The sequence below is a fragment of the Equus asinus genome, chromosome 6, assembly GCF_041296235.1.
Source record: "Equus asinus isolate D_3611 breed Donkey chromosome 6, EquAss-T2T_v2, whole genome shotgun sequence".
In the NCBI taxonomy this organism is placed as follows: domain Eukaryota; kingdom Metazoa; phylum Chordata; class Mammalia; order Perissodactyla; family Equidae; genus Equus; species Equus asinus.
The window spans coordinates 21,077,517-21,091,791 of record NC_091795.1 but is presented as its reverse complement, the minus strand read 5'-3'; the positions used below and the strand labels follow the sequence as shown (position 1 = coordinate 21,091,791).

The 14,275-nt window shown below is 45.9% G+C and overlaps 1 protein-coding gene across 3 annotated transcripts; it reads right to left on the bottom strand.

Moving 5' to 3' along the window:
* Nucleotides 1–103: 103 nt before the first annotated feature.
* On the bottom strand, nt 104–8,892 carry IL37 (interleukin 37). Of its 3 annotated transcripts, none has more exons than XM_070511768.1 (6): nt 8,780–8,892; nt 7,421–7,555; nt 5,885–5,947; nt 2,583–2,702; nt 2,060–2,202; nt 104–1,821 (listed from the first exon to the last, which is right to left on the bottom strand). In XM_070511768.1, the coding sequence occupies exons 2-6, from the start codon at nt 7,500–7,502 to the stop codon at nt 1,573–1,575; spliced, it is 657 nt and encodes a 218-aa protein (XP_070367869.1). In that variant the 5' UTR covers nt 7,503–7,555; nt 8,780–8,892; the 3' UTR covers nt 104–1,572. The 3 variants fall into 3 exon arrangements, with proteins under 3 accessions (XP_070367869.1, XP_014708234.1, XP_070367870.1); XM_014852748.3 differs by having other exon boundaries at nt 7,421–7,551; nt 8,780–8,858; XM_070511769.1 differs by lacking the exon at nt 5,885–5,947.
* Nucleotides 8,893–14,275: the final 5,383 nt, after the last annotated feature.

Sequence of the window (14,275 nt, the reverse complement as noted above, 5' to 3'; positions counted from 1 at the left end):
CAGCATGTCCTTCATGTGCCAGGCTGAATAATGTCCCCCAAAGATGTCCATGTCCTAATACCCAGAACCTGTGAATGTGTTACCTTACATGTCAAAAGGGACTTTGTAGATGTGTTTAAATTAAGGACCTTGAGCTGGGGTTTATCCTGGATTATCCAGGTGGATTATACGGGCCTGAGGTAATCACAATAATTGAAACGTAATCACTTATAAGTGAAAGAGGAAAGCTGGAGGGTAAAAGTGATACAACGTGAGAAAGACTCAACCAGCCAATCCTGGCTTCGAAGATGGAGGAAGGGGTGACAAGCCAAGGGATGCAGGTGACACCTAAAAGCTAGAAAAAGCAGGAAATTGATTCTTCCCTAGAGCCTCCAGAAGGGATGCAGCCCTGCCAACACCTCAATTTTAGCTCAGTGAGTCCCATTTTGGACTGACCTCCAGAAAGCTAAGATAATAAATTGCACTGTTTTAAACCACTGAGTTTATGGTAATTTGTTACAGCAGCAATAAGAAATGAATATGCCCAACAGCCATTTAGTAAGCTCCTGTTTGTTTTAGTATACTTTTGTGTGTGTGTGTGAGGAAAATTGTCACTAAGCTAACATCTCTGGCCATCTTCCTCTATCTTGTATATGGGACGCCACCACAGCATGACTTGGTGAGCAGTGTGTAGGTCCTCACCCAGGACCCGGGCCCACAAACCCCAGGCCACTGAAGCAGAGCACAGGAACTTAAGCACTACATCACTGGGCCAGCCCCTGTTTTGGTATACTTTTTGCTTAAGTAGTCCTGAATCAATTATAGCTGCTTGTAACTGAAGAACCGTAACTAGTACACAACTAATTCCCAAGCCTCTCCCTCTCCTCACCCCTCGCTCTGCTTCCAGGTCCTGGGTTTCTGTCTGGCCAGCCTGCCCATCACCCTTTTCTCGGATCTATGCCCAGCTTAGCAATGGACCTTGCCCTTGTTGACAGACCTCTCAGAGGCCGACTGGCTGCTCACCAGATCTCTGGTCTCCTAACTGTCACTTGACTCAGATTCCTTGTCTCTGTGCCTCTCCCACATTTGGGTCACCCTGCTCCTTGTCTGAGACCCACCCTACCCTTTTCCACTTATCACTTGGCTAGATGGTGACTTGCTGTTGCTTTTCTTCTTGTCACACTGGACGCTAGAGACAGACTAAACAACATCAATGCACTTCTACTTCAGGGTCAACCCCTCAGCTCATGTCAAACACCAGTAAGAATGGCTAATTCTAGAGCATAGCATCAGTGCAGCCGCTCCTTCCCATGGCAAGTTCAGGCTCTGCTTGGCTAAATCCTGCAAATGCCACAGCCTATGGATGACTGACAGTTCAGGAAGCAGCACACGGGCAGAAGCCGGGCTCATTCCAACCAGAACTTTATTTCATCTAAGAACTCTACAATTACTCAATCATTTTAACTATGACCTAAAGACATGAATTCTCAAAGTACTAATGAGAAATGAAAAACGTTAACAAGTAGGCTCCACGTTCTTCTGCGTTTGGTGTGAGAGAGGAAAGTACAGGAAGGCATTGCATAGGGCAGTTTTCTACTCAGTGGCCTCAGTGGGGCTCATTTCAGCTTTGTGAACTCGCCGGAATGAAAACTCAGTGTGTTCCCTTTTCCCAAGAATATCTGTCATTCCAACAGGTTCACCAGAATTGCAGGAGGTGCAAATGAACCATCCAGGGTGGGTGACTGACTCCAGTGTGTTCTTGGAGCCCACCTCAGCCCTATAAAAGATGAACGGTCGACGTGCTTGTTCCTTCTCGGTAGCCAAGTCAGTCAGTTTTTTCTTCTATGAGGTAAAAGAGATTAATCAGACAGCAGTCTTTGAGAGAAAACCCAGCATGTGTGCTCTTGGAGCACAGAACCAAAAAGGAGGGCAGGAACCTCTTCTACCCAGTGCTTCCAGAAGCGAGGATGCTCCTGTTATATTGGCCAAGATAAGACTTTGTGGAGAGTGAGAGGTGTTGAGGATCTTGGCCTTCCACTTTGGGGTGGCTGAGGGAAAGGAAATTGAACTGGAAGCTCACCTTCAGCTGAAGGGATGGCTTGCTTTGTCCTTTGTCCTTCTCACAGCAGAGACAGAGCTCTCCTTTAGAGACTGCCAGGAGAATTGGACTTCCTTTCTCTTCACAGGCTGAGCTCAAGTGGGAAGCTAGTACAAAGAAGGTCTCTGGGAAAAGACAGAGAAATGGGTCTGTCCTCAGAGCAGGGAAAAGGCCCTCTTGTCTGCCAGGGTTTTAGGCATGATGCATAATCGTCCCCCATTGGCTCTGTGATCAAAGCTGCCTCCTTCACTCTCGTCCAAGCCTCCTCTTCCTCCACAGTCTGGCTCCTTCTTTCTGCCAGCCCTTCTAGAAAGACCCCCCTCACATCTGGCCGTTGTTACACAATCTGCATGCAATCCCTAGTGGTCTCTGGAGCTCTTCTGCCCTGCTGCTGCCCACCACCTGCTGGAGCTGGAGGCATGGTACAGCCTGAGCTGCGCCTCTCAGAGGAAGGCCTTACCCCAGCTGAGGGGGGACAGAAACCACAGCTGAGACTGAGAGTCACCTGGGAGGATGTAGGGTCTATCCGGAACTGCTCTGAGGATCCCGCAGTCTAGGACCAATACTTTGTGATCTTGGTCATAAATGCTGAATTTCTCCGGGGCTTTGGCCGTCACTTTTGGAGCTAGATCAATATAACCAGATATCAACACTTCTCATAGGGAACAGAAAACTCAATCCTTTCTAGCCCATCCCCAAGAGCCCCAGCCCCAACTCTCCACCCTGCCTGTGGGCTTGGACATCACAGCCCACTGAAGATTTCTCCCACCCCGAAGCTTTCTGCCTTGCTCAGGACAAGCAATTTAGCATGTATGTGAACACATGGGTTCCCAATTTTGACAGATGGGTTCAAATCCAAGCTCTGTCACTTGCTGCTTTAGGACCCAGGACAAGTTACTAAATCTCTCCAAACCTCAATGTCCTCCTCTGTGAAATGGGGGTAGTAATAGCACCTCCCTGAGAGGGGTGTTGGGAGGATTAAAATGCTTACTCAAAAGAGTAACTTAGCCAGGTGCCTGAGCTATTGAAAGGACTCAGTAGCTGTTAATCACCATTCTTCTTAACCCTCTTTCTTGCACCCTCTCAGTGGTGCCATCATGCCATCAGCAATGCCTAGGGTTGGACAGATCCCTGCACTGACGGGGCCAATGGAGGGTCAGTGGAAGAGTAGGCAGTGAGAGATGGAGACAGGAAGCGCCCAGGAGCCCAGCGTCATGCAAGAGTGAGCTGGCACTGCAGGGGCTCCTTCAAAACCTGGAAGGCTTGCACCTGGCCCTGGGGGAACCTCTTTGAACAGGCAGGACCAGCCACAGCAACGACTGTGGGATTTCCCAGGGCATGGCTCCTAGGAGTGCATTCAGGCCATTCCTGCCTAGAGGTGGGGTCCTACACAGGGAATCTTCCCCACTGGGCCTCTGATTGGGTAGGTGACCTGCCCCTCAGTAAGGAGCTCAGGCACTTGTTTGATGGAAGGCAGGAGCCCACATGTGGGCCAATCACTGTCACGGATGGGTGGTTGCAAAATGTCAAATATGATAATACGGTGACCACTGCGCCAAGTGATTCTATAATATAGCTATCTGTGATAGGCAATTATCATGTAGGGATGAAATCTGAAGTCTCATTCTCCTCCCGTGCAGTTAGCACAAGGCCTCCGGCTGCTCTCTCAGCTTGGAATGTCCTCCTGGTCTCCTTCTGCCCTGAGTTTGGGGGGATGACTCCTGTAACACTGGCTCTCCTGCCACCTCCTCCCTGAAGCCCTCCTCAGCCCCTTCTGCATGGGATGGCTTCCTCTCTGGGCTGCCACAGCTCTGTGCATTCATCCTGTAGCACAGGTGTTGGTGTCCTTGTCTTATCTCCCTACAGCACTGTAAGCTCCCAAGGAGCAGGTCCCCTGTCTGACTTGCCCATGATCTCCTCAGCCCCAGCCTAGTGCCCCAAGCATCATGGCCACTTGGTGTTTACGGCCAGGTGAGATCCTAAGTAACTCAACAATGATATGGGGTCAGATGAGATCCATAGTCCTCAGCCCCGGCTTACCTTAGAGTCTCCTTGGGAGCTCTTCTGGGGCCCACCCCCAAACATTCTGACCTCATGGCTCAGGTACCAGTTGATTCAGAATCATTGAATTATATTAACTCTAAGCCTTTTAACTTCTCAAACATTAACCACACCTGCAGACTCTGCCTTTCTATGAGCTCCAGGTGCTGTGGATGTTGCTGGTCTAAGGACCACTCTTTGGCACGGTCTGAGGCTGTGGTTCTCAGCCTTGGCTGTACACTGGAAACCACCCGGTAGGTGAAGGCCATGGATGCCTGGGCCCCACACCCCTGAGATTTTGATTCAGTTGGCTCAGGGTGAGACCAAGACGTGCTATATAAGTTGCATTTCTAGTACTAGCAATGTGCTTTTTTACCTTTTAAATATTTCCTAAATCTGTTTGTCTTTTACTCCTGTTTCCCTCCCATCAAACCTTGACTTGGGCCCCCATCATCTCACACTCAGGCTTGCGCAGTATCCTCTTAACTAATATCCTCTCACGTTATTCCTGACCCCAAATACCTTCTTTAAACTTCCTTCTCAAGGCCACAGTAGAGGTGCAAGCAGTTTTAAGGTGCTGGAAATTTTTTCTGTAGGGCAGTGGTTCTCTCTTTTCTGTGCATGACAATAACCATATAGCTTGTTAAAACACAAACTCTTGAGCCTCAAACCCCCATTTCTGATGTAGGAAGTCTGTGGTAGAGCCAGAGAATTTGCATTCCCAACAAATTTCCAGGAGCTGGTGCTGCTTCTGGTCCAAGGACGACACATTAAGAACCTCTGCTCCCAGATTTGAGGGGGATCACAGCCCTGACAAGGAGAAATGTGAATTGGGCCGACAGACAGGAATGTGTGGTTGGTTCCACCCCAATGGGGTACAGCGCAGATCAGGAGTCAGAAACCTCCTACCTACAAGACCAAAACCAACCAAAGCAATTGCAGCAACAGCAACAGTGGCAGCAGTGAAGCAGCCTCTCCTCACAGAGACGCGGGAGTGGGCCAGGCACCCATGTGCACCTCATCTTATGCATGCCATCTTAAAATGGCACTTACTGCCATTTACCTGGGAGGAAAGTAAGGCCTGGTGTTCACACACTGGCCTGCAGTAGAGCTGGGACTCAGGCTGAGGTCTCCTGACTCTGCCCTGTGCAGAGAGTGGTGACAGGGGAGCCTTAAACCTGACAGACAGACAGAGGTTATAGTACCTTTAAATTCTAGCATCTGTTGCTTACTATCTGTGTCACCTGGGTCAGGTAGCCTCTCTCTGTTCCTCAGTTTCTGCTCCTGAAAAGTGATCTTAACAATTTGCTTCTGGGGTTAATGTGAGGTTCACACGGGAGCCTGTGAGAAGGGTTCTAACTCAGTGCGTGGCCACCCCGGCACTCAGTGGTGTGGGTTTCCTGTGCGCCCCCTGCTGGCCAAGTTTCTGTTTTTCATAAGCTTTGTGAGGAGGTCAGGTTTGGCAGCCTCTTGGTAATGGTCCAAAGAAGCATTTGGAAGGTTCCCAGGCTCGAAACCTTTCTTCTGTGCCACTCAGCAGATATGTATTACCTGCACCTCTCAGGAAAGGCAGAGGCCCACCATGAGCTTATGTCTTACCAAACCTCCTGAGATTTGCTTCTACAAACGAAAAGCCTCAGCCCATCCCAGCACTCTTAGGTGTCCCCACTCTCTGATTCTCCCTCTCCTCTAAGAAAGCCCAGTGGCACCATCCCCCATCCCACCCTCGCCTCTCGGCCACCCTCGTCGTCCACCCAGGGTCCTTACACGAGTGTGCAGAACTCATGGAGGTAAGGCTCGGGCCTGGCCCCAGGGGGCTTCTGGCTGGGTCTGGAATCAGAGACAGTGAGTTTAGCTCATGAAACTTGAATTTTCCAGGGATTTAGGAGAATCAGAGGGGCCATTTAATGCCTTACTTCTTTTTTGTGTGTTTTGAGAAACACTAAAGCAGAGAGACAGTAATGACATTAAAAATAGCTTCCCTGATCAAGAAAGGTGGGAAACAGAGCTAACATAGAGCTAACTGAGTTTCTGAATGCAGAATTTCCTAGCGCCCTTACTTATTAGAAACACAGTTATTGCATTAATTAGTAAATATTGCGTTGCATTAATTCAAGGGGATAGTATACATTGCCCTTGAGAATAATCTGGAGGATTCTGCCTGATAAAAGATTAAGTTTGAGAAATGCCTGAATGAAATCCCTGTTCATAATCCAAACAACTTTTGTACCCTGAGAGCACAGAGAACCTATGGAAGAACTTGTGCTCTGGTGTGAAAGTTCTACCCAGTCTTGGCTTTGCTTGGCTGCCTGAGAGAATTCCGCATCTCACCGCTCTGAGCCTCATTTTCCCCATCTGTCCCTCCAGCTCTGACAGTCTATGCCTCGAAGAAGCAGGAGGACTGCACCTTGGTGGGGAAGGTTGGGGGGAAGGTGGAGCTACCCCAGCCCCAGGCAAGACAGAAGATTCTCAAGGATCGTGTTGGAAGCAGGAAGAAGCGCCTTCGCCTCCCATGCACCAACAAACAGAGGCAGAATGAGGACATGGTCTCAATATACCATTTGAAGTTCCCTGGCATTGGGAAATTACAGAATCTTGTGTTTTTGCCCTCGCAGTGTCCACTCCCCACTGCCTCAGGGACAGAATGAGCATGGTGGCCACCACATAGCTCCTGTTCCAGGAGCAGGGCTGGTTCAAAACCATTCTCTTGTTACTGTTAGAAGATCCACATTTCTCAGACTAATGTCCTGATTTTTAGTTTTGGAACTCTGATTGCCATGTGTGAGTTGAAAGCTTAGGGGTTTGGCTCTGGCATGTTACAGGCCACTCCCTTCACACTCCATGCATTAGACAGTCATTTGCGTCAAAAACCTCCTGTTACTGTCCCTCTTGAGCCAACGACCAAGTGCCTTGCCCCACAGAGCACTAAGAAGCTCTGAGCTGGGGTCATTTTTCCAACCTAGACTCAGACAACCCCTTCTGCCCCAGGACCTTCTCCTCTGCCTGGGCAGGCTAAGAGCAAAGAGATACACTTGGAGGATTCAAAATCATCCAGTTGGTATTTCAAGTCTTCAAAATCCCAAAACTTTGGGTAAAGATCTACCACCTACTGTACCTGGGTACCTGTGGCAAAACTTCATTTTTTCTACAAGGATTTCTCTTGTCTAATTCACTTCGAAGTTCTCAAAGCTCGTTTATCAGGCAAAGTCAGCAGAGAGGAATCGGTCTGTGCACAGCGCCTAACAAAGTCCTGCTTTAGGAATTACTTTTTGGCCCTCATAGGGATTAGCACAAGAATCTTACCTTCTGAGCAGGACTGGGATTCATCTCTTTCCCAGTCTTCAGAGTCCGTTTTCACACCTGAATTCTCCTCCAAAAAGGACATTTTCAGTGGGATGAAATGACTCAACAGGAACCTTGATGAAGGATAGGACCTGACTAGACAAGAAGGAGTTTGGTTATGGCACCTTCTGACCCCAGGAAACCTTGCTGGACCCGAGTGAAGAACAGGCTGCCGGCCTTGCTCTCTGCTTGGAAACATTTGCATCCAGGAAAGCTCGCAGGGCTGGACCATGCTTTTCTGTCTATCACTCCTTCTTTGATCTTTGCCTCTCCAAAGCAATGTTTTCCAAACTGTGGGTCACAATGCATTAAGGGTCATGATGTCATTTTTATGGATCTTGCCAACATTTTATAAAAATGAAATAAAAATTTCAAAGTGTATTGCTCTAGTCCTCGGGCTGGAAACTGTGGCCCACAGGCCAAATCTGTCCCACTGCCGGTTTTTTAAATAAAGTTTTATTGGAACATAGCCATGCCCTTGTTTACATGTTGTCTATGGCTACTCTCCAGATACAACAGCAAGGATGAGTAATTTAAAGAGAGATCATGTGGCCAGCAAATGCTATAATGCTGACTGTCTCAACCTTTACAGAAAAAGTTTGCTGACCCCCTGCTGTAGTCTAATCTTTTCAAAGGAAGGCAGTTTCTTTGCAGCCTCTTGTCATGGAAACTAAGCCTCAAAAGGTCCCAGAAGGCTCAGCTCCTAATGTCTTGGGGCAGGGCTGACACAAGGTCCTTTAGTTGGAGGGGTTAGAGAAGAGATTTCTAAACACCCCCTAATTCTGCACATCTCACTCAGTTCACAGAAAACTTTCCCCAACATTAGTTCAGGACAATATAGTGAGGGAAGTGGGGCAAGAATTGTTATTCCCACTTTATGGATGAAAAACCTGAAGGTAAGTGACTTTTCAAGGGTCACACCACTTTTAAGGTTGCAGAGATGGGCAATTCTTGTAGAAACCCAATCCTTTGAGAATGGCTTAGGAGTGAGACAAAGAGAACTACATGGTTTTCAAAAAATAAAAATGATAAAGAAGGGATCCAGGGCTTGGCAGCAAGGGCAGTGAGCAAAGGAGAGGATGACCACCAAGCAGCTCTGGGGAGTGGGGAGACCTGATGGATCTTTAAGGGCATAAATATCTACTATTTGATTTTAAGTTGTTTGTTGTTAGGCTGCATCCCCCAAATCCATAAAGCACAATGACCTTTGCGGTTTGGGGGTAAATCAAGGGACACAGAGAATGGGTGGCACTTGAGAAGGCAGAGAATTTGGCAGACACAGGACATCAGAACAAGAGATGTCTGGGCAGAACCACCTACCTGGGCCAGGGATCGCCACAGTTTGTGGCTCTGTCTTGGGGTCCTGGAGCTCTGTTCGTCTTCTGCTCTGTGATCTCTGATCTAGAGGGGCCAGGTCTGGTCCTCATTTTAAGTAGTCAGTTCGGGAATGTAAATGCAAATGCAACAGCAGCATTCCTTTAACCAATAAAAACAGCATCTTAGATTATCAGCCATCACTCATTGCCTGTCATTTTCCACAGCAAGGGATAGTGTATGGAACTGTAAACAAATTCTAGCATAAACAAATTCCTGTAGGGTAGTGTCACTCTGCCAAGGACGGTACCACATCCATTCAACACATTTCAAGGCACTCGAGATAGACTGTGTGGATGCAAGTCCAGGCCAACAGCAAAGGTGTAGGAAAGAGTCATGATTGAAAGGAAAGGGGAGATGCAGGGTCTAGGTCAGGCAGTGAGCCTGGAAGGTGCAGGGACGTCCCTGTCCACATGTTGTCCTTTACCCCAATCCCAGAGTTTAGGCAAGTGGAGTCTCCATGTCCCAGAGGAAAATCTCCTTTCATCTCTCCTTCAGGTGCACTCCAGAACATCACTGACACCTCCCTCTCCCTCTTCTTCAGCAGTGACATGCAAAACACCCCCAAGGGCCCTTCCTCATCGAGCCTACCAAGGACCAGCTTCTCTCTACGGTCTGTTGGCTATTTACTAGCATTTTCTTGCATTTTGCATTGCGTTTGCTCTTGTCATTTAATCTGTGTGACTGTGCTTCACAATGCCAAAGACAGCCGGTCAATTGAGAGGAAAATCCACATAACTAAGTAAGATAATAGCTTCTGGGCCACCACCACCAGCACCACAACAACACAGGGACGACAGCAACAATCTCTGCAGTCAGCAGTGCCCTTACCATGCCAGGCCTGGGCTAAGTCCACTGCTTTCTTTATCTCACCTAATCCTTTGATGATCTGTGGGTAGGTGACGTCCTCCCTGCTTCCAGACAAAAGACGTTACAGTTGTACAGGTTAAGCAATTGCCCTAAGATCACATAGCTAGTTAAAGGCAGCACAGGACTGTAACTCAGGCCTTTCTGAGCACATGGCAGCTCTATCTCTTAAAAGTGGCTAAAGACTAGGGTCTCATCTTCTAGTCTTTTTCCACATACACATCTACATAAAATACAAATATAGGAGTGTGTTTGGCAAATTATTTTGTAACATGACATTCCTATTTAACAGTGCTTCCTGCCTTTTCTACTCAATATATCTCAAATATCATTTCATTTCATTAATACTTTTCTACAGCATCATATTTAATTGCTGTAGGGTATTTCATTATTTGTCTAAAGACTTGGAACAATGCTATTCCCCTGACAGCTGGAATAAAAATCCACAAGTTGTCTGTTAAATTCCTAATAAGGAGAGATCTTTGTTTGGAGAATTTCTAAATAAACTTTTGGGATGGGGATGAGATAGTGAAGGAAAAGATGAAGTAAAAATAAAATAAAGTCAAAATGGTCACTACATTGTCTTCTAGGAAGGCAAGTTGGGGTGACTGTTTAGACACTGCTGCTGCCGAGTTCTGGAATGAGAGAGAATGAAAGTGTGGGGCGGCCCCGCATTGCTCTCAAGATGGGGAAGATGGAGATAGGTGGGGAGGTGCCATGTTGCGGTGGGTGCAAAATAGGCTTGTAGATCCTGCCCAAGAGTTCCAAGACAGGGAAGGGAAATGAGAGAGGAGTTGTTGCTACAATGGGGGGCATTACATAGTGTGGTGTGGAGTATTCAGTATAAACTCTCACCTTTATTTTCACACACACTCAACCTCTGTGAATTTGACAGTCCTGACCAATACTGATGCACAAGAGGATATTGTTTACTTATTTGTTTTTTTATTTGTGGGAGGTTGAAGAAGAGGACAAGGGACAGCTAATTTGTGTCACATATTGAGGTACCATTACTTAATTAATCCCCAGTTTTGAACATTTGGGTTTTCATTTTTACACTATTATATACAATATTGTGATAAATATTGGACTTAAACCCTTGCATATATCATTGATTACTTCCCTAGGATAAATTCCTAGAAGTATAATTGCTGGGTTAAAGGATATACATATTTTATTTTATATATTTTTTAAAATTTTGCATCTTATAGTGATTTTAAGGAATCTAATTTATTAGATAATTTTTTTTCATTTATCTAACCACTCATTACAGAGGAATCACCATTAAGACTTTTTGGCAGGTTGTATTTTCGTGTGTGTGTGTGTGTGTGTGTGTGTGTGTGTATCTTTGGTGCATTTCTATTTTCTGTATGGGGGAGATGTGTGTTTTCTTGGAGTGTGTATTGTGCTTTTGTATGTATGTTTTGTGTGTTGTTTTTGTGTGTGTGTATTATTGTGTGCTGTGTGTTTTCTGGCTATATATGTTTTGTGTGTGTTTTGTGTATATGTGTGTATGCTAAGTATGCATTGTTTGTGTTGTGGGTATGTGCTTTTGTGTGGTTTTGTGCATGTTGTGGGTGCATATATGTTGTGTCCAGGGAAGCCTTTGCTTCCTTTTTATCTGCACAGCACCAGAAGGGCTCAGCATGACACCGGGTTGATTTACACATAAGGTATCCCCTACTTTAGGCTAAAATGGAAAGCGCAGCAAGATTACAATACTCCACTTCAAGCCAGCCTCCCGTGGTCAGGGTGCCAGATGTGCCGAGACATCCTGTAGTCATTTTGTGAGTGTTATGAAATAGGTATTTGTGAGTATTACGAATAGCACTGCCCAGATGCTGACCCAGTGGAATCCCAGCCGTTCTCACTGCCACTTTTGATATTTCTAAAATGATCAGACCCCATTGAGGGATTCCTCCTGTAAAAGTGTTCAAGGGGCTACTTGGCAGGGATGTGCCGGTAACTGGACAAGAGCAAACAGGCAGCACACGCCACCAGGCATGCTTCTCATCAGATGCTTACCTCCTATCCGGTGGTGGAGGCCAGTACCCTGGGCACTGTGTGAGTCACCTGCTCCTTGGGTGGCACAGAAGAGACAGATGTGTCTCCCAGTTCACAGCCACCCTTTCTGATCCCAGAGTTTGGCATTTGGGACCCCTGCCTTTGGTTTCTGGCAGCTCTGGGGGCCTCATTCCCCCTCCACAAGTTGGTTTCAGGAACTTGCTCTGAGTTTTTTGTTTATTATTTGTGGCATAGGATGTGAATATTAGCAGAAATGATGAAAAACTCTGAAGAGAATGTTTAAGAATTTCTCTTCCTGGGAACACCAAGAGCATCTCATCGCCCTGGCTATGACTGCATTTTTAAAAGGCTTCGTTTTAGTGCTAGGGCCTTCACACTGCCCTAATATTACCCCACCCCCCAGTAGCTTGGGCCACGGCCGCCTATGTCTGTGGCATTTCTGTGGTGAAGGGGCAGCTGGTGATTGTCCCAAAGCAACATGGCATGCCAGCAAGAGCAGAACTCAAAAGCTTCCCTTGCCCCGCCTCCCCTGCTTCCACCTCTGGCCCCTTCTCTCCAAACTGCAGAGCCCATCCTCAGCAGTTCAGGCAGCCTCTACCCTCCCCTGGAGATTTTCATGGTCTCTTGGTTAGTGCCTGGAATCCACACTTCTCTCTGCTTCTCTAGCTTTCCCCGAGTTGATTTTGGGGGAATAGCCAGCAGCCCACACTAGGTCACCACTTTTAGTGGCTGTGTTTATTGATCAGAAGGGAGAAGACAAAGTCACAGGCCTTCCCCGCAGGAACTGGGCAGCACCAGTTGCCCAAGCACCTGGTGGGTCCTGTCTGACAGGACCTCTGAATTTCAATTTAAGTAAATATGCTCCAATGTTTCCTCACATACTTTCTTTTTGTGATGCTCATACCAATCCTCGGATGAAGACATCCTCAATATTCCTGTTTCAAATAGAGAAGAACCACATTTCAGAAAAGTGATGTGCCCTGTCCAAGATCATATGGCTGGAGTCCTGTGGCCTTTATGAGGCACTAACCAGACTCTCTCCCAGATGGCATCCAGTGGATCCTGGAAAAATCCCGAGGGGCTCAAGCTGCCTCCTTGTCACTGCAGGGACCTTACAAGAGGGTATGACAGGAGCGAGGATGGATGACACAGACTGACAACATGGCAGAGTGAGGGGTTGCTGAGTATAGAGGGTCAGCAGTGGAAACTTTGAAATCATGGGGGAAATTCGTAGTTTTTTGTTTATGGGGAGAAAAGGAAAATTGAAGACAAAATCATAACACGTATCCATTCTTACATTTAACACTTTTTATAGTTCTAATGTCATTTTGTTATTGGAAACATGAATACATGTTGTGTCAGAGTTTACTTTACAAAATTATGTTTGTTCTTTAAATCAGGAAGTATTCTATGGCCTTCTAGCCAATGGGAGGTCGAGTTTAATTTTGTTAATGGCCACCTGTTAAATTCCATTGTATTGTCTGCTCCTTCCCCATCTGCTGTCTTCCTCATCTGCCAGAGCTTGGAAGCAGAGTGGGGACAAGGGACAAGACACCATGATTTCTGGATTGAGACTTCTGGTCATGTGACTATCTGAGTTTTTATACAGGAGCAGGAAAAATATTAGCGTTTAAGTTAAAGGGTTGAGGCCCTGAGCAAATGCTAGAAAATAATAAAAAGAGGAATGGTAAAGAAGCCAACAGAGGAAATAAAATAGAACACTAACAAATATTTGACTAACAAACAAAGATAGAAAAGAGCAATAGAAGAAAATGGAAGAGATAACTGGAAAACAAATGGCGAAATGGTAGGCTAAATCCAACCAAATTGTTAATTACACTAACTGTGTTCATAACATCCAAAACTGGGTCAGCAAAATGTGGTATATCCATACGATGGAATGTTACTCAGTAATATAAAGCAATAAAGTACTGACATATGCTGCAGCATGGATGAATCGTAAAAACATTATGCTGAGCAAAAGATGCCAGAAACAAAAGACTATATACTGTACAAGTCCTTTATATGAAAATTCAGAACAAGTGAAACTACTCCATAGTGATGGAAATCAGATCAGTCGCTGTCTGGAGTGGAGCATAGGGGCAGGAGGGAACTCTCTGGGGACATGGAAATGCTGTAGATATTGATGGGAGTACGGGTACAACGAACATATATGTTTGTTAAAAAGCATCAAACTATATATCTAAAGTGAGCATATTTCTTATATGTAAATTATACCTCAAAGCTGGATTTTTTAAAATTTAAAAGTACTATTACAGACAAAATTAAGTTGCTTTAATATTATATCCCTCAAGCTGTGTTTGTTTAATCCAGCCTTCCAAAATTTATTTGATAATGAAATATTTTTATGATTTTTTTAATATGTTCCTAGGCTTAGGCAGAAAGAAGGAAAATGAAGAAAAAATTTTTTAAGTTACTTTTTATTGAGTTTATAATAGTTTACAATCTTGTGAAATTTCAGTTGTACATTATTGTTTGTCAGTCGTGTTGTAGGTACACCCCTTCACCCTTTGTGCCCACCCCCTCACC

What these genes read in the sequence shown, in the direction of transcription:
- IL37 (XM_070511768.1), bottom strand. Translation starts at nt 7,502, where the DNA reads ATGTCCTTTTTGGAGGAGAATTCAGGTGTGAAAACGGACTCTGAAGAC. An exon ending in ATCCCAGTCCTGCTCAGAAG is followed by an intron (nt 5,948 to 7,420) that starts GTAAGATTCTTG and finishes CTCTGATTCCAG; the next exon opens with ACCCAGCCAGAAGCCCCCTG. An exon ending in CATGAGTTCTGCACACTCGT is followed by an intron (nt 2,703 to 5,884) that starts GTAAGGACCCTG and finishes ATATTGATCTAG; the next exon opens with CTCCAAAAGTGACGGCCAAA.